Source organism: Sesamum indicum, linkage group LG4, assembly GCF_000512975.1.
Source record: "Sesamum indicum cultivar Zhongzhi No. 13 linkage group LG4, S_indicum_v1.0, whole genome shotgun sequence".
NCBI lineage: Eukaryota > Viridiplantae > Streptophyta > Magnoliopsida > Lamiales > Pedaliaceae > Sesamum > Sesamum indicum.
The window spans coordinates 11,740,822-11,759,181 of record NC_026148.1 but is presented as its reverse complement, the minus strand read 5'-3'; the positions used below and the strand labels follow the sequence as shown (position 1 = coordinate 11,759,181).

Here is an 18,360-nt window from a genome sequence, read left to right as displayed (position 1 = left end):
ACACATCCACCAATAGTTAATAAAAATTGGAAAAGTAGAAAGTTTTCTGTTAAAAATAATGAGTGGAATTAATGATTAAAATTATTTTTGACTTATATATGAAACTATCATATTGGGCCCTACCAACAGTGTGAGCCCACAAATCCATTAGTTTTAATGTGGGCCAGACTTATGGGCCCTCCTCCCACATGAGTTAGTTTCTTGATTTCCTTTTTTTTTTTTTCAATTATTATTTGTGATTGCCCTTTTTGAAATGATTGATCTCTAAATCAATCTACCTTTAGAATCCCATACTATTATTTCCTAATCTTAGCATCAAATGTCCATATTAAACTATGATATGGGCTCAACAAGTTATGATTTCCAAATTGGGCATTCAAAATTATTTAATATTAAATTCAATTATGATCATTTGAAATAATCTTCATTTTTAACAGTAATATATTACTTCAATCTGATCATGTTTGATCCAATTAAAACTCATTTGGGCAATTATCAGATCAAATTCAAACAAGCTTGAATAACAACATATTTTGCTCGACTTGATTCATTTATGTTTAATCCAGAGGTGATTGAATTAAAATTAATTTAATTTAATAGAAAAAAATATTCTAAACCCAAATATATTTAAAAGGGTTGGGACAAATTATCTAAATTTAATGTAAAAAAAAAAAAAGGGAATCTAAAGCAAGGTGAAAAAAGCTTTTGTAAAAATTAAGAAAACATCATTATCACCAAGAATTCCTCCACCTTACCAACCACACTTTTTATTAATATCTCTATTGCCATTAATAACGCTTTCCTAAAGTCCAAAGCTTGGGACCAGCAACTTTACCTTCATCAATATCTAACTAACACTTTATTACCCCAAAATCGCTACTTCTTTTTGCAATCACCAAACCATCTTACGTCGCTTAGTTATAAATCTTATCCAGCATTAACTAATCTATACTATTATGAAACTGCAATTTGTGACAATACTATATTAATTTTTTTTATAAATATTTTATTTTTATTTATAATATATTTTAAAAATAAAAGATGATATATTTAGTAGAAATTTGTACCCGCAAAATAAATAAATCCAAAATTTCGATTGTGATATTTTCTTATTTTAATAAATTCATAAACACACAATTTGCATTATGACATTGTAATTACTTTTGTTTTTCGTTTATAAAAGTGACTCTATATTATTTTATTATATTATTTTTTTTATATTTTAATTATAATATATTAATTTATATATATTATTTTTATTTATGATATATAAACATAAAAATTACGTGTTATGACGGGTAATAATTAATAAACTAAACCTAGTGCGTATATTAGAAATTACACGGGAATTTCCTTTTTCTTGGTTTAAAGAAAGACAAAAATAAAGATAATTACGTGTTATGACGGGTAATAATTAATAAACTAAACCTAGTGCGTATATTAGAAATTACACGGGAATTTCCTTTTTCTTGGTTTAAAGAAAGACAAAAGTTAAGATAATAATAATGTAGGAAAATCCGACGTCAGCTACAACGGTACGATTCTCCGGCGATGTAATCGGCATCGTAGAAATCCAATCCTCAATCCTTCTCTGTATTTTTCCAATTTGTTTTTTGGAAAAAAAAAAAGAAAAATAATAATGTAATAATGTTTGTGGATTTTGAATGTTGGGGGTGGGGTGGGGTGGGGGGGTTTCTCTCTCTACACTCAAAAAAAAGGGAAAGGCTCCTCCTCCTCCGCATTTGCTTTTCTCTCTCTACACACAAATAAAAAAGGGGATTTGAATATAACACCTCAGTACCTCACTCACCTCCTACCTCCTCTCTCTCTCTCTCTCTCTCTCTCTCTCTCTCTGCTTCTGTAAGGTGAGGATCAGTTTTTGCCTTAATTCCAGTTACTACTCTCTCTCTCTAGCTCTCTTCACTTGAGTTTGGTATTGATGTCTTTTCTGCTTGTGCGGTTACAGGCATTGTTCTATGCGTTTGTGAGAAATACTGGATTTGAAGTTTGGTGCTGGCGGTGAATGAAGCTGTGCTAGTGTTTTTATTTATTTGTGTTTTTTCTCCTGGATTTGTTGTTTGTCGGTGGACTCGGAAGTGTGTTGTTCTGCTTTTGAGCTAGATCTGATCTCAGGAAGTATGTGTGGTGGTTTTATGTTCAGTTTCAATTTTTTGTTCTTTTTGGGTATGTTCTGGAAATTTTCGGCATAATTCTCATTGAATGTGCCATGGAAAACTTTTCTGTTGATTGGTTTTTGGTGTCTGGTGTTGTTTAGTGAATGTTCGAAAGTTAGAATTTGGTCGGTTTCATTTTGGTTGGCTCTTTCAAGCATCAAATATTTATTCGGAAATGCGGAATTTGATTGGCAGCGTTCATTTTAGTTTTGTGTGGTGCTTTCAATTTTATCAAAGTGTGTCTGGTCATACAAACACATTTACACGATTCTTTGGATATTAGTGTTTGAGTGATAATTAATGGATGGATGAATGTGTCTGTATAGCAGGTTGCCTTAATTATGTGGAGCTCTAGTTCGGAATGATAAAGGCTTAAGAGACTCAGGTAATGATGCATTTCTTTCTTCATTCGGTGGCTGTAAAATTTGGAGGCGGATTTAAAGTGAAATAGCAAACAAGCTTGTTGAACTAATTCTAGTTTCTTTGATTAGTATTGTGTCTTCAGAATAAACTGGTGAAGATGGAGGCAGCAATAGATGCCAATGCTCCGCTCAATTATGCTGAGTTCCACATTTTCCCAAGCCAAAATAGGTTATAACTCTATAAAGCTTATCACTTTATTTCTTGCAAATATGTCGGACATTGTGTTGCAGTATCTCTCATCTTTCTGTATCTTAATCTGTTTTACATTTCTGAAGTTTTTTAACACCATTTATGTTTCTTCTTTTAATGTACATTTTGCTTCATCCATTCTTGTGAGTAGAGAGTGATGTTCACAAAAAATTTCTTTGTAATACTCTCTGCATTTCTGCTTCATTCTTTCTGGAAAACTACCATCACGTGTAGAATTTACGTTCTCTAGACTATTGGTGATTTGAAGTCTCATTGCTTGTAGAATTGCCTCTAGATATTCTTGATTTTGATAATTAGTTTTATGCCATTCTGCCATTGGTGGCCTTTATTATCTTAATAATTATTGTTGTTATTTATTTATTTGATTCTTTTGGTTCTTTATTAAGGTATGAGGCGTACGTAAGTTACATGAACAAGAAAGAGAGAGTGACATCTGGACTTCTGGAGCATCTTTTACTGCATTCTGCTGAACTCAAAGCTATGAATTCAGAAAGATCCAATGCCAAGTATAAACTTAGCCCTCCAGATGATTCACATGATGTCAAATGGTTTACAAAATCCACATTAATAAGGTTGAGCAGACATTCTAGTTTTTGCTGGTTTGCTTTTGTTAGAGAGAGTCTGGTGGTTCTTATATTCCCTTTATTGTAAATTTATTTTCATAAAACAGGTTTCTGCATATAATTGGTTCAGCAAACATATTGGATATTACCAATTCGTTGAGAAATGAGATATCTCAGCTAGAGGAAGCCCGCAGCTTTCATCTTTCTCTATATGCGAAGGTAAGACGATTTCATCTTATTCTATGCGCAAGTTAAAGTCAGTTTTCCACCTTGAGTTGAACTCTAAGTATTAAAAATGATTAATTTTCTTTCGTCAGGGTATAGAGTATCAGCTACAGAGTGGGGAATCTGGTTAGTGTCTGCATATCTAGTTATATGATTAGTAGCTGTTTCTGACTTTATTCATGTGCTCTTGCCAAAGAAAGAAAACCTAGCCGAAGTGATTAAAAAAATCTTACCATTGTTGTGCCAATTTAATTTGTTCACTTTTTGCTTCTGGCAGATGGCAACTACTCTAATGGTTCGGGCTCAACTCCAAGAGTAAGTTGGTGTTTGTTTTCTATTTTTCCCTGCTTTGTTTGCCTTACAGAAAGCTGTTTCAATATACTATTTTAACTGCATCTACCGTTAATGGATTGTCTGCAGACTGAAGGCTCAGATTCTTCAAAGTATGTTACTCACTTTTCTGCCACTATGTAAAATTCCAAGATAGCATATTCTGTTCTTTTACTGTTGGTTGCCTACAGGAATGAATTGCTGCGGGCCATGGACTTAAGACTCACTGCATTGGGAGGAGAACTGACCAATGCTTTTGACCAGGCTGCTGGTTCTAGGTATTCTGTGGAAGAGATGACTGATATAGAGAAGTTCTCGCAACATCTTGGATCTGGAGACTTGAGGTATACCTGGATGTAAAACAGAAAGGATCAATATTGTTCCAATTAGAAGCATTGTCCTAACTTTGTCAGAGAAATCTAGTCTTAATGATTACCAATTGTCATGTATGTTTGTTCCAGTGATTCGTTGCGCAAGTACATAGAAGTGAGACAAGGAACTGAGGCTGTTGAAAATTCCAGCAGCAAACAGGTGTCGGAGAGTGACGGAGTCGGTTCAAAAGTGGGGAATAACAATACCACCAAATCATTATCTTCAGAGACACAAGTAAGATATGGTGTCTCTCCAGCCAAAGTTGCACAGGTAGAGAGGCAAAGCTCTACAGAAAGTGATGAATCTTCTTTCTCAAGTGAGGAAGAGCAACCGTCTGCCGAACGAAGTCGCACTCTCATAAGATCTGCTTCACCTAGGAGGTCAGCATCTCCAATGCGGAGGATACAAATTGGACGATCTGGATCTCGAAGGTCTACTGCAATAACTATTAAGAGTCTGAATCACTTTCCTGCCAGAGAAAGATCAACTCTGCCTAAAGATCCAGCTGCAAATGATAGTGATGAAGAAGGATCTGAGCAAGCACCAAAAAAACCTGAAAACAACGTGAGGAGAATGAGTGTTCAAGATGCAATAAATCTGTTTGAAAGCAAACAGAGGGATCAAATAGTGGATATTCAGAAGGCAAGGTCATTGTTGAGTGCATCTATTGGTGCAAATAAATCTGTACTCAGAAGATGGAGTAGCGGAATGGGTGAAGATTCTTCACATTGTCCACAAGAAAGTTTTGCTGAGGATGCTGTTACTGAGCAAAATAGCGCTGAAAGTAGGGAAATTGAAAATAATTCACCAGAATCTGAGGCTGGGCCTGGTGTTGCTTCACAAGTATATCCTATTGAGCCTTGTGGAGCAGATGCCAAAATAGACTCACCTGAAAAAGGAGCATGTAGTCCAGTAGTTATGCAAGAGGAAATCCTTCCAACTGAATCAACTGATGTTGGTGACAAGTTAACTGCCTCAGCCGAGTGGAGCCGTCAAAAGGAAGCAGAACTAAATGAGCTGCTGACGAAGATGATGGAAACTAAGCCTGTGAAAAGCCGGACTGTTGTGCCTGCTAGCAGCAAAAGACAGAGCTTGCCTTCTGAGCATAGAGGCAACTTTTATGATCAATACAAGGAGAGGAGGGATGAGAAACTTCGGGGAGAAGCTGCTAGAAAAAAAACAGAGAAAGACAAACAATTGAAAGCAATGCAACAAATATTTGATGCCAAGAAATCACAATTGACCTCAGGAAATGCAAGTGATGCTGGTAAAAAACATACCATGAAGAAGATGCAGAAACCACAAAAGAGTGTAGCTCAACCTGCAATTCCTAAGACTGAAAGTCCGAGACTTGGCGTTGTTAAGAAAGCACCTCCAAGAGCATCTTCTGTGCCCGCGACACGCAAATCGTGGCCATCGGCGCCATCACCGAGAGCTCCAGAGCCATCACCTGCTAAAGCCCGTGCTGCATCTTCTACTGGTGCAACTCCAACTCGTAGAAGATCACAGCCTACACCATCAGTTTCTCGACCCAGCCCGAAGGAAGAGACATCACAAACCCGAGCTAAGACGGTAAATTCGAATAAGAACGATAGCAAGAAAAGCCTGAGAACTGCTACTGAAAATCAACAGCAGTCTGTGACAAAGCCTAGGAAAACCCCAAAAAGCAAAGTCATAACTGCCCCTGAAGATCTTGCTTCTGCAACAAAACCTAGCTTATACAGCAAGGTTACTAAGAAGAGCAGTGTGGTACCACTGGAATCAAAGACTTCTCTTCGAAGAGGTTCTGGAACTATCAACAGTGCTAGTTCAGTTGTGAAGAAAAAAAAATCTTCTACTCAGCCTCAGGAACCATCGAGGAAGCCTGAAGATCTGACCCTGGATGAGGAAAGTTTAACAGTTTCTAGTTCTGATGTAGTGATTCAGAATGAACAGAGGGAAACTGGAGAGTGCAAAATCCACACAGGTATGGAATCTGAGACTGCCATGAGAAGCCCCAAGAAATATGAGGACAAGGAGGGCTTTAGTCAAGTTGACCCCCCAACAGAAGATGGTATGGACAAGGTGATAGAGCCTGAATTAAAAGCTGAGGCTGAAGAAGAATCCACCATCTCACCCTCAGCGTGGGTAGAAATGGAGGAGCATGAAGATGACCCGGTTACTTCTGGGGCCACTGCTTCCCAAATGGTGGGTTCACCAGCCTATATAGCCCCAGTTGAAGCGTCAAGTCCTCGAGTTCGTAATTCTCTGTCACAAATGCTTCTTGAGGAGAGCACCGAATCTGATGTCATTGCCTGGGGCAACGCTGAAAATCCTCCACCGATGGTCTATCAGAAAGATGCTCCCAAAGGATTAAAGAGGCTACTAAAATTTGCTCGAAAGAGCAAGAATGACGCAAATTCAACTGGTTGGTCTAGCCCATCTGTGTTTTCTGAAGGAGAAGATGATACTGAGGATTCCAAATTTGTAAATAAGAGAAATGCTGAAAATCTACTGCGCAAAGCAACCCTTCATTCCAAGAACAACAGCCACCAGAAAGTTTCCAATGATTATGAACACCCTGGTACTGTTCTTGAGCTAAAGCTCATAATCATTGTCAGTAAACAAACTAATTTTATCAGTATAAAACTGGACTGGTAGTTGTTGATGACAACTCTTCCCATCACCCAGCTCCCACACCTTGGAATCCAGAGCAAAATAATAACTGAGAAATTTAACCAGCCGACTTGTAAAAATTAATCCACTTGTTGATGAATTTAGTGTTGCATGCTATCTTGTTAATGAATTTAAAGTTTCATATGTTGATTGATGAAACAAATTGTGTTTCAGCTCAAGCAAATATCAGTAAGTTCAGTGCTCAGAGTTTATCCCAGCAGTTACAGGACGGCCATGTTTCAGCTCCCATGATCACAACCAAAGGTGAATTGGGTTTTGCTCTTTGCTTCCGCTTCCTTAATCCTTATGCTACATCTTCTTTGACTGTCTCTTGATTGAATATCGTCTTCTACTTTGTCTTTCAGCAACAAGGTCATTCTTCTCTCTTTCAGCATTTAAAGGCAGCAAATAGGAGATGGATCCAAGACAGAAATTAACGTTGTATGCTCAGCCTGGAACTCTACCTCAGCATGTGACCTGCTACTAGTGCATTTTGTTTGAAGCCAGCGCTGACTTGTATTTCTTTTTCCGTCAGGCGCTCGAGAGTTTTGTGCTCCAAACAAAATGGACTATCCTCCTGCTGCAGCAGATCAGTGAAGACCAGGTATATCTGTAGATTTAGCATCTGATTTGTTTCAATGCACAAATCGATTATAGCATGTGACAAGAAGGATAGAAATTTTAGCAACTTCTGCCGATGCAATTCCCAGAATTTTTGTATTTTATCTGTCTTCTTTGTATCAAATTCTGTAATGATTCAAAGTTTGTTTTACACATCCATTACTTTCTGGCTTTCTGGATGTTCTGTTGGAATTACAATTTGACACATTAACCATGGAATTTGGCCGCTGAATATCCAGTAATCTGAATAAATTAAAGGGTAAATTTGAATATTTAAAAATTGATACAAAAACAGAGTTCTCTTTTATATCAGTATAAATAATTATTGAGATTACTGCCCATTAGTGTAAGCAACAAGATGCTACAGCTATATTGAATACATAGAATCATAAGATGATTGATATATACCACATGCTCAGGTAAGAATTTTCTAGTCCTATTTCATTGTTTTCTTCATGTTAAATTGATGAGCATCCAAGACCTTTTGCCTGCCGCATGATATTTGATCTTCGTCTATTAGTGTTGCTTAGATGGGACTTGGGAGGTATCTTTATTTTCATCTTTTTAGCCAAAGAATGTGGAATTGTAATTGTTTGCCACATTTTAATGGTTCCAAGACATTGCCATAGTGTTAATAGTTTCAATAAATTTATTTTCAATATGCTCTAGAAAAGTATAAACAATAAAAATTCTCAAAAATAATAAAAAAACAAATTATAGATCTACTAAAAAGAATAGTAATAACCAGCATTGAAATTTATTTAGCTTTCCAATATCATTAGCTATACCTAGCCCTATTTCATGTCCTAAAATTTTGAAAAAAATTGTCATTTTCCGTATCTATATTGTATCATCTCCATTCCATACATCATATGTTGGTGTGTAATGTAACATTAGGGTTGTAGTTGATTTACAACTAATCCACTTGGAAGCAGCAAATTTACGGAAAAGTAAACCTAATTTTACTCTACATAATTTTGTTTGCACAAATTGACTGAGATCATAAATATAAATCCTGAAATAATAACAATAATTAGATTTTCAACCAAATCATAATAATTATTAGAGTAAATTACAATAATTCCCTAAAATTTAGTATAATTACAAGTACCCTTCATATAGAAAATTTTGAGGAATCATTAAAAAAAGTATTTAATTAGTTCATACAAAAATTAATAAAATTTTAAAAGTAAATAAAATTATTATTGATAGTCTATAAGAACATTTTAATAAGTTCATCACAAAAATGAATAAAAACTTAATGAGATATTGAGATACGTCAATTTCATTCGACCAATCGCAAAAAACCACCACCTCAATACATATCCGGAAATCCTGTTTCACCTAATCTAGGCAGATTTTCCGTCATATGAGGACCAAACTAAATCATACATCACCAAGCATTTCTGGTACTTATTCGCGTTACAAACTTTTCTATATATTCATTTAAACCAAGGAAATCATAATAAATTCTTATGTATTTTTAAGAATGTTCGCACAATAATCTAGAATTTAAATGTCGCTTCCATTGCTACATTACATCATCTTCACAAATTTAACAATCAGACCTTAACGAAAACACCGAATTCCCATCAATAATAACAGTATAGGTTACAATCTAATTTACTGATCTAAGTTGGAAAATCGTTACTAAACCAAGTTGCTGGATTCCCCTTCTTTCCTAGTGTAGACTCCAAAAACCCAGAATTTAACAAAGCCTCGCAAAAAGCCATGTGGTCCAGGGATAAAGTCTTAAAGTGAAAAGCATGAAGTGACTTTCTTACTCAAACACGTTTCCCTGCTTCTCTCTTAAGGTATCGCAAATATGGGAACATGATGTCCGCATGAGATCCATAATATCGTGAAAATATTGCAACGATTTGATTCGTGTTGTCTGCAGTACTTTTCTGACCCATGGATAGCTGAATAGAGGATAGTTTAATCAACTCATTTCCAATGACGATGTGGTCTTCACCATAGAGCTTTTCCAGGATCTGTTGGCAAAAAACTTGTCATAGTTGAATTGGGATTTTGCAAGAAGGGCAGTTAACATGTAATTAAATCAAATCTCAAGATATGATGTTGTAATTATCTCTGAGAATAAAAAGCATCTAACCAGTTTTAGCAATTCAAATATATCTTAAGTATGTTCCGGGAGAGCAGTTACCCAACATGAAGAAATCCTCAAGAGTTATGTTTTGATATGGTCTTGGGTTCTCTATCACACAGCATGTATCAGACAAAAACCTAAAAAATTCTTTACTTGCTTGTAACCACTTAATTTCCTAGTCAGCTTATAATAGAAGCCCAAAGTAAAATGACGCAGAGAAGATATCAAAGAGTTTGTTGCTTTTCCCAAAAATCCTCATATATAAGGGGCAGAACATGATATTATTTGCTGGAAAAGCAGACGCACTCCAAATGAGAGATATTTCCAGCTGAACATGATTCTGTTTAGGGGTTTTAAGTCCACTTGTAACAAGATCCCGCTAGAGAATTGATAGGTGTATTACAATCCAAGGCTTGTGGTAGCTTGAAAATCAAAGCTTACCTTAATTGAAGCCAGGCAATGGGCCATCGCAGCTTGAATTTCACCGGTAGAACAAAATGCTTGTGCAATATTATCTTCCACCTGACAACATCAATTGTATCATTGAAGACTTGTTCACTCTGATCCTTTCTATATAAGAGAAATAAGGCAACGCATGCTGCATATCATATCAATATCGCAAAAGAGAAGGTAAGACCAATAGGAAGCCATGAACTACCTCAGCAATTCTCTTGTTGAAAGGATGCAATAGTGTTCTTAAAATGTCAATAGATTTCAAAGCATCCATAATTAAAGTAGTTGGGGTTTCACAAGAAGCTAGTGCATCCTGCAATCTGAACAGTGAAATGGATCAATGAAATGCACAGTTTTAAATGCTCTTATGGACAAATAAAAACATGACAAAATACAATGTAATACAAAATCAAAGAAAACTTGGTCATGTCACTCATTTGCTTATGCATGTAATAGAAATCACAAGAGGAGTGCCATAGCAAGATCTTAATATGTAGAAAAAAGTTGTTGGTGGCACAAATATTGCAAAAGCTTTTGAGTTTCTCAGTATAAAGAAATTTCAGTAGTAAATTGAAGCAGCACTACCTTTTAATGCAAATCTCAGCTTTGGTGATTGTTTCTTGTGAAGCTTCAAGATCACAAAGAGAGCCGCAACTCAAACAATAGCCTGGCTCAAAACAGCAACTGTAATCAGTTTGCTCAAACAGGCGACTGGCCACTCTCCCGATGTTATCATCATGAAGCATATCCTTGAATAAGTACACACAGAGCAAAAGTAAGATGTGAGAGATAAATTTGTTCACAATTGTTATGTGAAGGCAAGGTGATTCTTTCATGTCATTTCTAGTTTATATTATCAACTTCACGAAGTAAAGGAAAATGGTACGGCGGTAATAAGTAGGTTCCTACCAAATTTATAGGAACTAAGTGTTCATATGAAGAGTATAGCAGAACATGAGATGCATGAACTTTAAAGCTGCTTTGCTTGTACATGCACACTAAATAGTGATATTGTTTCAACTTTCATCCAAATGTAAGAATGAATCTGCTAGATGTTCTTAAACCTTTGTGGATTACATGTTCAATTATGGAAATTTCTTCAACTTAGAAAAATTGAACTTACAGTATAATACCTGTAAAGAATTTGGTCCTTTGACATGTTTGAGTTTTTCTCTCTCATATTTTGCAATACAACTGTCCATTACTACTCCAAAACAATTTGATCTATTACAGTGATACCCAGAATGGACAAGATCAGATAGATTCACTTGAGAACAACCGCTACACTGACATATAAATGAGTATCGATCTTCCAAAAACTTGCGTCGCTCACTGCAATCCCACTGTCCCACCTGTCACCAGTAATATATTGCTTAGAACAATAACTTTCTTCCCCACTTATTGTGTAGAATGAGTAGCTTGATTGTGTTCTCCAAGTATTCTATAGAGAACTTCCAAATGTTATGCAGACTGGTTAAGCAATTCATCCATAATAGAATAATCATTATAAGTCCGGTTGTATCATATAAAATTCATTGACCTTTTTCCGTAACTATACCATAGATCTGACTACCTGAGGGCCATAGGAGAGCTCCAGTTCAGATCCTGCTGCAACATGTTCCGTTGCTCGTATGAAGAGAGTACGTGAAAGGAAATACGCATGAGCATTCGGCTGGCAAGAATGGTTGAAGAAACTCCCACCAGAATACACGGCTTGAGCCACTTGAACCTATAAAAATATCTCACACAGGTTCAGGACATTAAAAAATTACCATTATTTTTTAGATCAAATTGAAGTAGAGAAAAACCCATGTGTTTTAGTTACATAAAAGCTATTACAAAACTTTGAATAATAAAAGCATCAAGTTTCTCCAACATGAAAGGAACTACATCAAAGGTAACAGGAATCCGGTCTGTCCGTCTAGTCATATAATAAAATGACAATTTTATTGAGCTCCAGGAAATGCTTCCTTATTAGATAGTGCAATATGCAAAAACAAAATCAAACATGTCTGATTTGCATCCTAGACGCAACTTCTATGATTATTCATAGAAAGATTAACACATGTTATAACCACCTGACTTGAAGTTACGGGCCAAAATAAACTAGCCAATGCCTTGAATTGATATCTCACAATATATCTAATGATCAGAAGCTGCATCAAGATGGACAAAAGTGATTTTATTTGCATCTTTACTCCTAGAACTAAAATGCGTTATGAAGCGTTCCACACATGTACTCAAATGCATTATGAAGTGCTCCGCACTTATATCAACTCAATCTTTTATTTTCTCAACGAGGGTGATCTTGCACTGTTATCTGAAAACACAACTAGCGATGCAACTGTGCGTTACGCGTAATATGTGGAAGTATCAACGGAATTTCATAGAGTCATTTGGTTTGAATGCTACATGAAGAACATAAGCCAGATGACGGAACAGGAAGACCAATATAATAGAAATGCACTATGCATACAAGAATACTCACTATGTTTAATAATAATGTCAAATTGCTGGCTATATTGATATTTTGAGGATGGTTCAACCTGAATATTTAAATATTTCCACAGTAACTAATACCTGTTCCACCGAACTTGTTGCATCATAATCTAGGGGCTGCTTTCCATCAGAGTATTTCATACGGACAACTGCCATAGAATTGACCCGAATTTGAGAGAGAAGCATGATAATCTGCACTGCCAAAAAATTAAAAATTAAATAAGAAATAAGATTGCTGATGTAAGGAGAACAAATAACAAGATGAATACTGTATCATAACAATTTGAAATGATACAGAAACAGAGATTTTGGAGCCTATAGAATTACAACTGCAGCTTTTCATAATTATCGAGCAGTGTAACTTACCTCTGAAGTTATCTCCGAGTTTAAAGGAAGTCTGGTGGCGAGGACTTGCTGAAGACAGCACATCAGAATCATAGAATACACATGAAACTCCAATTTGCTATCAGATGAAAGTTGTCCATAATTCTGACAAAGATCCTAGAGATAACCAGTGTTGTCAGCTTGGAGCAAAATACATTAACTAATGGAGCTGATATAGAAGCAAAAGCAAAATATTAAAAAACTTACTAGAATTCCGTGATATTTAGGCTGAACTCCACCACGACTCTGTTGTTGTATATGCTTCACAAGGATACGGCCAGCCAGAATCACATCAGATGGCAAAACTGCAGGCCAGTTCACACCTAGACACTCATGTCTATGTTCAGCATGTTCAAAGTTTGAACTCGAAATGCCAGGTGAAGTCACATTTCTTATATATTGTTCAAGAACATCGGACAAGTCTTCTGGAAATTCATATTTGCTCTTATAGTTTGAAAAATCTTGTCCTCCAGCTTGCAGTTGACATTTTAGAGAGCAGTATAATGGAATTGAACATGACATACAGGGCACTGTATCTGCTGGTAGTTCATTGAAGCAGAAAGCACAATGAGTTTCCCGACAATGCTTCAATATAATCTGCACCATTCACCAAATTAAAGACTTCTGCATCTTCAAAACTCAGCAGGTTTTTGCCTACGCTGCCGTTGAACTTAACAATTGCAATGATGATTTTGGTGGAAGACAGTGAATAACAATCATGCCAAGATATTCTAAGATTCACCAATAATTTGAAGCGGAAGCACATATTATTTTTTACACAATTCAGAACAGGAAATCCATTAGATGAGCAAAAGGACAGCAGCAACTACGCTTTATTAAGGAATAAGTGGACATGATCAAAGTAGTAAAATATTGCTTAAAGCTAAGAAAATAAAAAAGTTTACTTCATACCGCAGCATAAGGATCTTCCTTATGAATTAGAGAAGCCAGAGGAACGTCAGTACAAGAAGTCATTCCCCTCCCTTTAGTTGGTATTGGGACACACTGGAGTTCCACTTGAAGTTGCTCATCTGTCACATAAGACCTACAATATAAGACATCATGCAAGGAAAAAACACTTGTTACAGGAAAGCAAAATATCAAAGAAACAAGGTGCACACAATAAAAAATGCATTGGTTTAATGGTTCAACTCAAAATTAACTTGTTACGACCAATGCATAGTCAGCTAAAGACACAAGCAACAATAGTCAAGAAAAAAGATTGATCGAACAGTATGATAGTTAATGAGCCTTAGATAAGTGAGAAAACAAACTTCTCCAAATCCGTGACTGAACCCCACAGCAGCAAATGAGCAACCCTGCTAATCTCACTAAAACTTAACCATGTCAATTGTGTGTAATGAGAGATCAGTTTGGATGATTTGAACCAATGACTGGTTCAACCAACTCAACTGATTTCTTGCATTAACACTTCAATCTTTTGCAATTTATTAAATAACAACTAATATTGATATTCTATGGTAAATATTTGACTAGAATATAATATTTTTTATTTATAGACATCCTCAGGACCAAAGCTGTCAACCACTAGACGCCCCCCTTACATGGAACCATTAAACAGTTTGATTAACAAGAGCCTTTACTAAAAGAAAATATTAAATAGAGACTAGGATGATAGATTTATTAATCGCAGAATAAGAAAGACGAAATACAGGAAAAATGTCATATTAGTGGTACAATTGACATGCGTCAGCAGCACAAAGGTATTGCAATTGGAGATTATAAATAAATATTAGGAAAACAGATCGAGTTCATAAATATATATATATATATATATATGTAAGACGAAATATAGAAATGAAGATGATGTCGAGAAAAACCTGATCTGTCATCATTTGGTTGTTCCATAGCACTACTTCTCGGCCTGAATTGATCATGTAACATGTTTAGTTCACTTTCTATCTGCCTTTTACCACTCAGAGATGTCTCTATCTTTAGGGAAACAGTCAAATCACTAATAGCATCTTTGTAGTTGCTCAATGATAAATTTGCCTTGGCTCTTCTAAACCATGCCTACAGTAAGATGTAAATTTGGAATTTTAGTTAAGATACGAAATGGTAGAAACTTGAAAGTAGGATAATGAGATGGAATTCTCTTCTTTCTCAATTTGGCATATCTCTTATTACCACTTCCTGATGCTACGCAAGGCCAAGAAACTCATGTAAGTTAATTTGTACAAATGAGCAAGTGTGAATAGTACATGCTAAAATCACGAGTTTTCAGTCAAAATAATGAGAAGATCATGGTTAGACAAACAGCAGATAAGCCTTTTCGAAGGTAGCAAAAGATTTTCTGCACAACTACACATACGATAATTGAATAATATTACAAATCCTTTCGGGATCCAAAAATATCATCAATTTCAGCGAAATAGGAGAAGATAGATGATGGAACTAATACTTCACCTTTGCATAGCCAGGGGATAGTATGAGAGCCCGGCTGCAGTCTTGCAGACTTTCCAGAAAGAATCCCAATTTCTGGAGATAAATCACATGAAAAAGAAATGAACAGAGAAAAAGCTAGTCAAAGTATGCATCAAACAAATCAATATCTTAATAACACAATCCCAAAAGCCAACAAGCTAACGGTCTACTACCAAAAGCCTTCCATATAAATCCAAATATTCCACAGGCTAAAAATAAACATTTTTCCATTCATGAAAACTTTTGCATTATTACTGCTCAGCATGAAAAGCCCTGAGAACAATCTCAAGCTAAAACTCACATGCAACGAGGAAGCACGGTTAAGGTAAAGTGTTGCAAGTAGATTTTTCTCCTTATCTTCAACATCCGGTGGAGCCATGCGCAGTGCCTGTTTTTCAGTTTGAACAAAGAACTTCGGAATAAATATGCAGACATAGACTTGAAGCCACATCTACTGACTGATTCCATTCAGTAATCAACATAAACAATGCCATCAAGTACAACTACTATTCTTCAAACATAATCCAACATCAGAGCAAGACACGAAATTAAACTAAAATACGAACTCAAGAAACTAACTGTCCTTCCTTCTTTCGTTTCAACCTGAGAATAGAACCGCAAAGCATTTGAATAATCCCCTTTGGCAAAGCACTCATTGCCTTTGGCCTTGGCTTCCATCGCAGCTTCCTTATTCTTTCCGCACAGCGCCATTTCAGGGTCCGTCAAATCCCTAACCATCTGCAAACAATCGACCAAAATCAGGAGAACAAAAATATATAAATTCAACAAAAAAATCACCCATTCACTATATCAAAGTTGTACCTGGTGAAAGAGGGGCAAGTTTTGGAAGAACTGGAGGAGCGAAGAGCAAGTGGAGTGGAGGTCGTTGGCCGTGCTTTCAGCAATTTTCCGCTTTAGGGTTTCAGGGATTGCAGATTTCAGCTTCTCCATGCTCGGCTAAGCGTTGGGGAATTTGGGGGTGTACGTGAACGACGAGCAGAGTGAACTCCAACGTTGGTGGGTGATTATAGAGGTTTATGACAATCGCATCTGTGACTTAAGTCACTAGCACTTAATTATTATTAATTAAAATAAATCAACATGTATTATTAATTAAAATAATAATTAAAAAAAATCAACATGTATTATTAATTAAAATAAATTAATATGTATTATTAATTAAAATAAATTAATTATAATTATTTTTGTAAAAATAACTTGACACGAATTAAAATCCACTATCATAATATTACAACTAAATTAGACTTCATTCGTAGGTTAAGTACCCATATGAAAATAGGAAATTATGCTTATTGTTTATCCGGACCCATCAATGCCATCCTTTAATTACAGTATCCAACTATTTTTTATACGTATCGATTTTTTTAACGGGTAAATTAAAAAAATTTATTAATTTTTTCGTACTATAATAATTGGTGGGTAGGTTGTGATCGTGGGACAATATATCTATATTAGCCCACTGGAAGACCTCATCGTAGCATTTCACGAAAAAAATATTCTCAATTTTGATGTTCACAGTCTAGCAACCATTTCCAACTGAGCTTGTGTACACCTGCTCCACACTGACTGGTCGGCACCATGCAGTACATCGAGAAAATAATCTAACAGTCCTAACACATAATCATAAGACCCCAGTCATACCACGAACTAGGTGACAAATAGGTCCTATGACTTTTAATTTTTTGTAATTTTGGTCAATTAAAATGACAAATGAGAACAATAGCCCTAAATTATAAAAAGCACATATTGGGCGATAATATGCTTTTTTCTGACAATATTTGTAAATTTAAAAAATTTAAGAATCAAAATTACAAAAGAATTATAGGACCTATTTATTATTTTAAAAAGATAAAAGACTAATTACTAAAATACAAAAGATAAAGAACGAAAATTGATTTAATTGGATTTTTAGATGATTATTTATGTGTTTTCCACCCCCTTCTAGATCAATAAAATCATGGATAAATTTTAGTACATTGATTGTTCTTAATCCAGTTAATTAATTAAGTACTATTTGCAGTTTTTCTCTGTATAACTAGTGGTTATGCCACGTTGTTCCTACGTGCATATAATAATAATTGTTTATATTTTAAACAAATTATAAACAATATTTAAATATATAAATTAATATATCACATTTTAATAAATAAATAAATAAATAAAATAAACTAATTTAGTGATATTATCAATATAAAAAAAATTGGTATCGCTGTTTTACAAACTGTTGTTTGTGAGTAAAAGTATATATTAGTATAAATAAATAGACAAAAGAAGAATTTGAGTAGAAGTGATTGGAAATACATAAGGATATTTTTGGTAATTTAAAAAATTGGTATCACTGTGTAAGTAACCGCTATCTGTGAGTGAAAGTGGAATTTTTTTTTTTTTTTTATATACAATATAGATAATAAGGTGGTTTTACTGTGTTCAAGTTAATTAGGAAATTATATAGTATTAATTATTATTGCGACGTGTCTGTATATGTAATTTATTTCCTAAACTATTATATATATTTGTTATTATTCCGTAAAATTTGTTATTATTATAATCAATGTTAAAAATTTATTAGTTGTATTCGTTATAATATTTATAATTAAACAATCATAATATATAATAATAATATATTAATAATAACATTAACAATAATAATAATATATTATTTACAATCAATTGTTATAAATATTACAATAAATACAAATATTAAAATACAATTAAATTTTTGTTTCACTTTATGTAAGTTATTACAATTTAGTTATTATTATATTAATATTTTTTTGAATTGAGTTATTATTTTGTATATCGAGATAAGTTATTATAAACATAATATATAAAATATTTGGTTGATTCAATTCAATAAATATATCAAAATAACAAC

At 34.7% G+C, this 18,360-nt stretch overlaps 2 protein-coding genes across 4 annotated transcripts; one reads left to right on the top strand and one right to left on the bottom strand.

Annotated features, from left to right (window-relative positions):
* Window positions 1,800-7,765, top strand: LOC105160774 (titin homolog). 3 transcript variants are annotated; one of them, XM_011078254.2, is made up of 14 exons: window positions 1,800-1,865; window positions 1,967-2,136; window positions 2,504-2,559; window positions 2,666-2,765; window positions 3,194-3,379; window positions 3,478-3,589; window positions 3,688-3,721; window positions 3,873-3,910; window positions 4,016-4,038; window positions 4,117-4,269; window positions 4,387-6,860; window positions 7,127-7,216; window positions 7,318-7,393; window positions 7,488-7,765. In XM_011078254.2, exons 4-13 carry the CDS (start codon window positions 2,695-2,697, stop codon window positions 7,362-7,364), a joined length of 3,228 nt encoding a protein of 1,075 aa, XP_011076556.1. In that variant the 5' UTR covers window positions 1,800-1,865; window positions 1,967-2,136; window positions 2,504-2,559; window positions 2,666-2,694; the 3' UTR covers window positions 7,365-7,393; window positions 7,488-7,765. The 3 variants fall into 3 exon arrangements, with proteins under 3 accessions (XP_011076556.1, XP_011076555.1, XP_011076557.1); XM_011078253.2 differs by having other exon boundaries at window positions 7,318-7,765; XM_011078255.2 differs by having other exon boundaries at window positions 2,501-2,559; window positions 7,318-7,765.
* On the bottom strand, window positions 9,004-16,498 carry LOC105160773 (SET and MYND domain-containing protein 4). The gene is made up of 15 exons (XM_011078252.2): window positions 16,287-16,498; window positions 16,068-16,202; window positions 15,766-15,852; window positions 15,447-15,518; window positions 14,861-15,053; window positions 13,932-14,050; window positions 13,227-13,616; window positions 13,002-13,136; window positions 12,717-12,827; window positions 11,710-11,865; window positions 11,270-11,488; window positions 10,722-10,885; window positions 10,342-10,456; window positions 10,125-10,205; window positions 9,004-9,567 (listed from the first exon to the last, which is right to left on the bottom strand). Exons 1-15 carry the CDS (start codon window positions 16,413-16,415, stop codon window positions 9,358-9,360), a joined length of 2,316 nt encoding a protein of 771 aa, XP_011076554.1. The 5' UTR covers window positions 16,416-16,498; the 3' UTR covers window positions 9,004-9,357.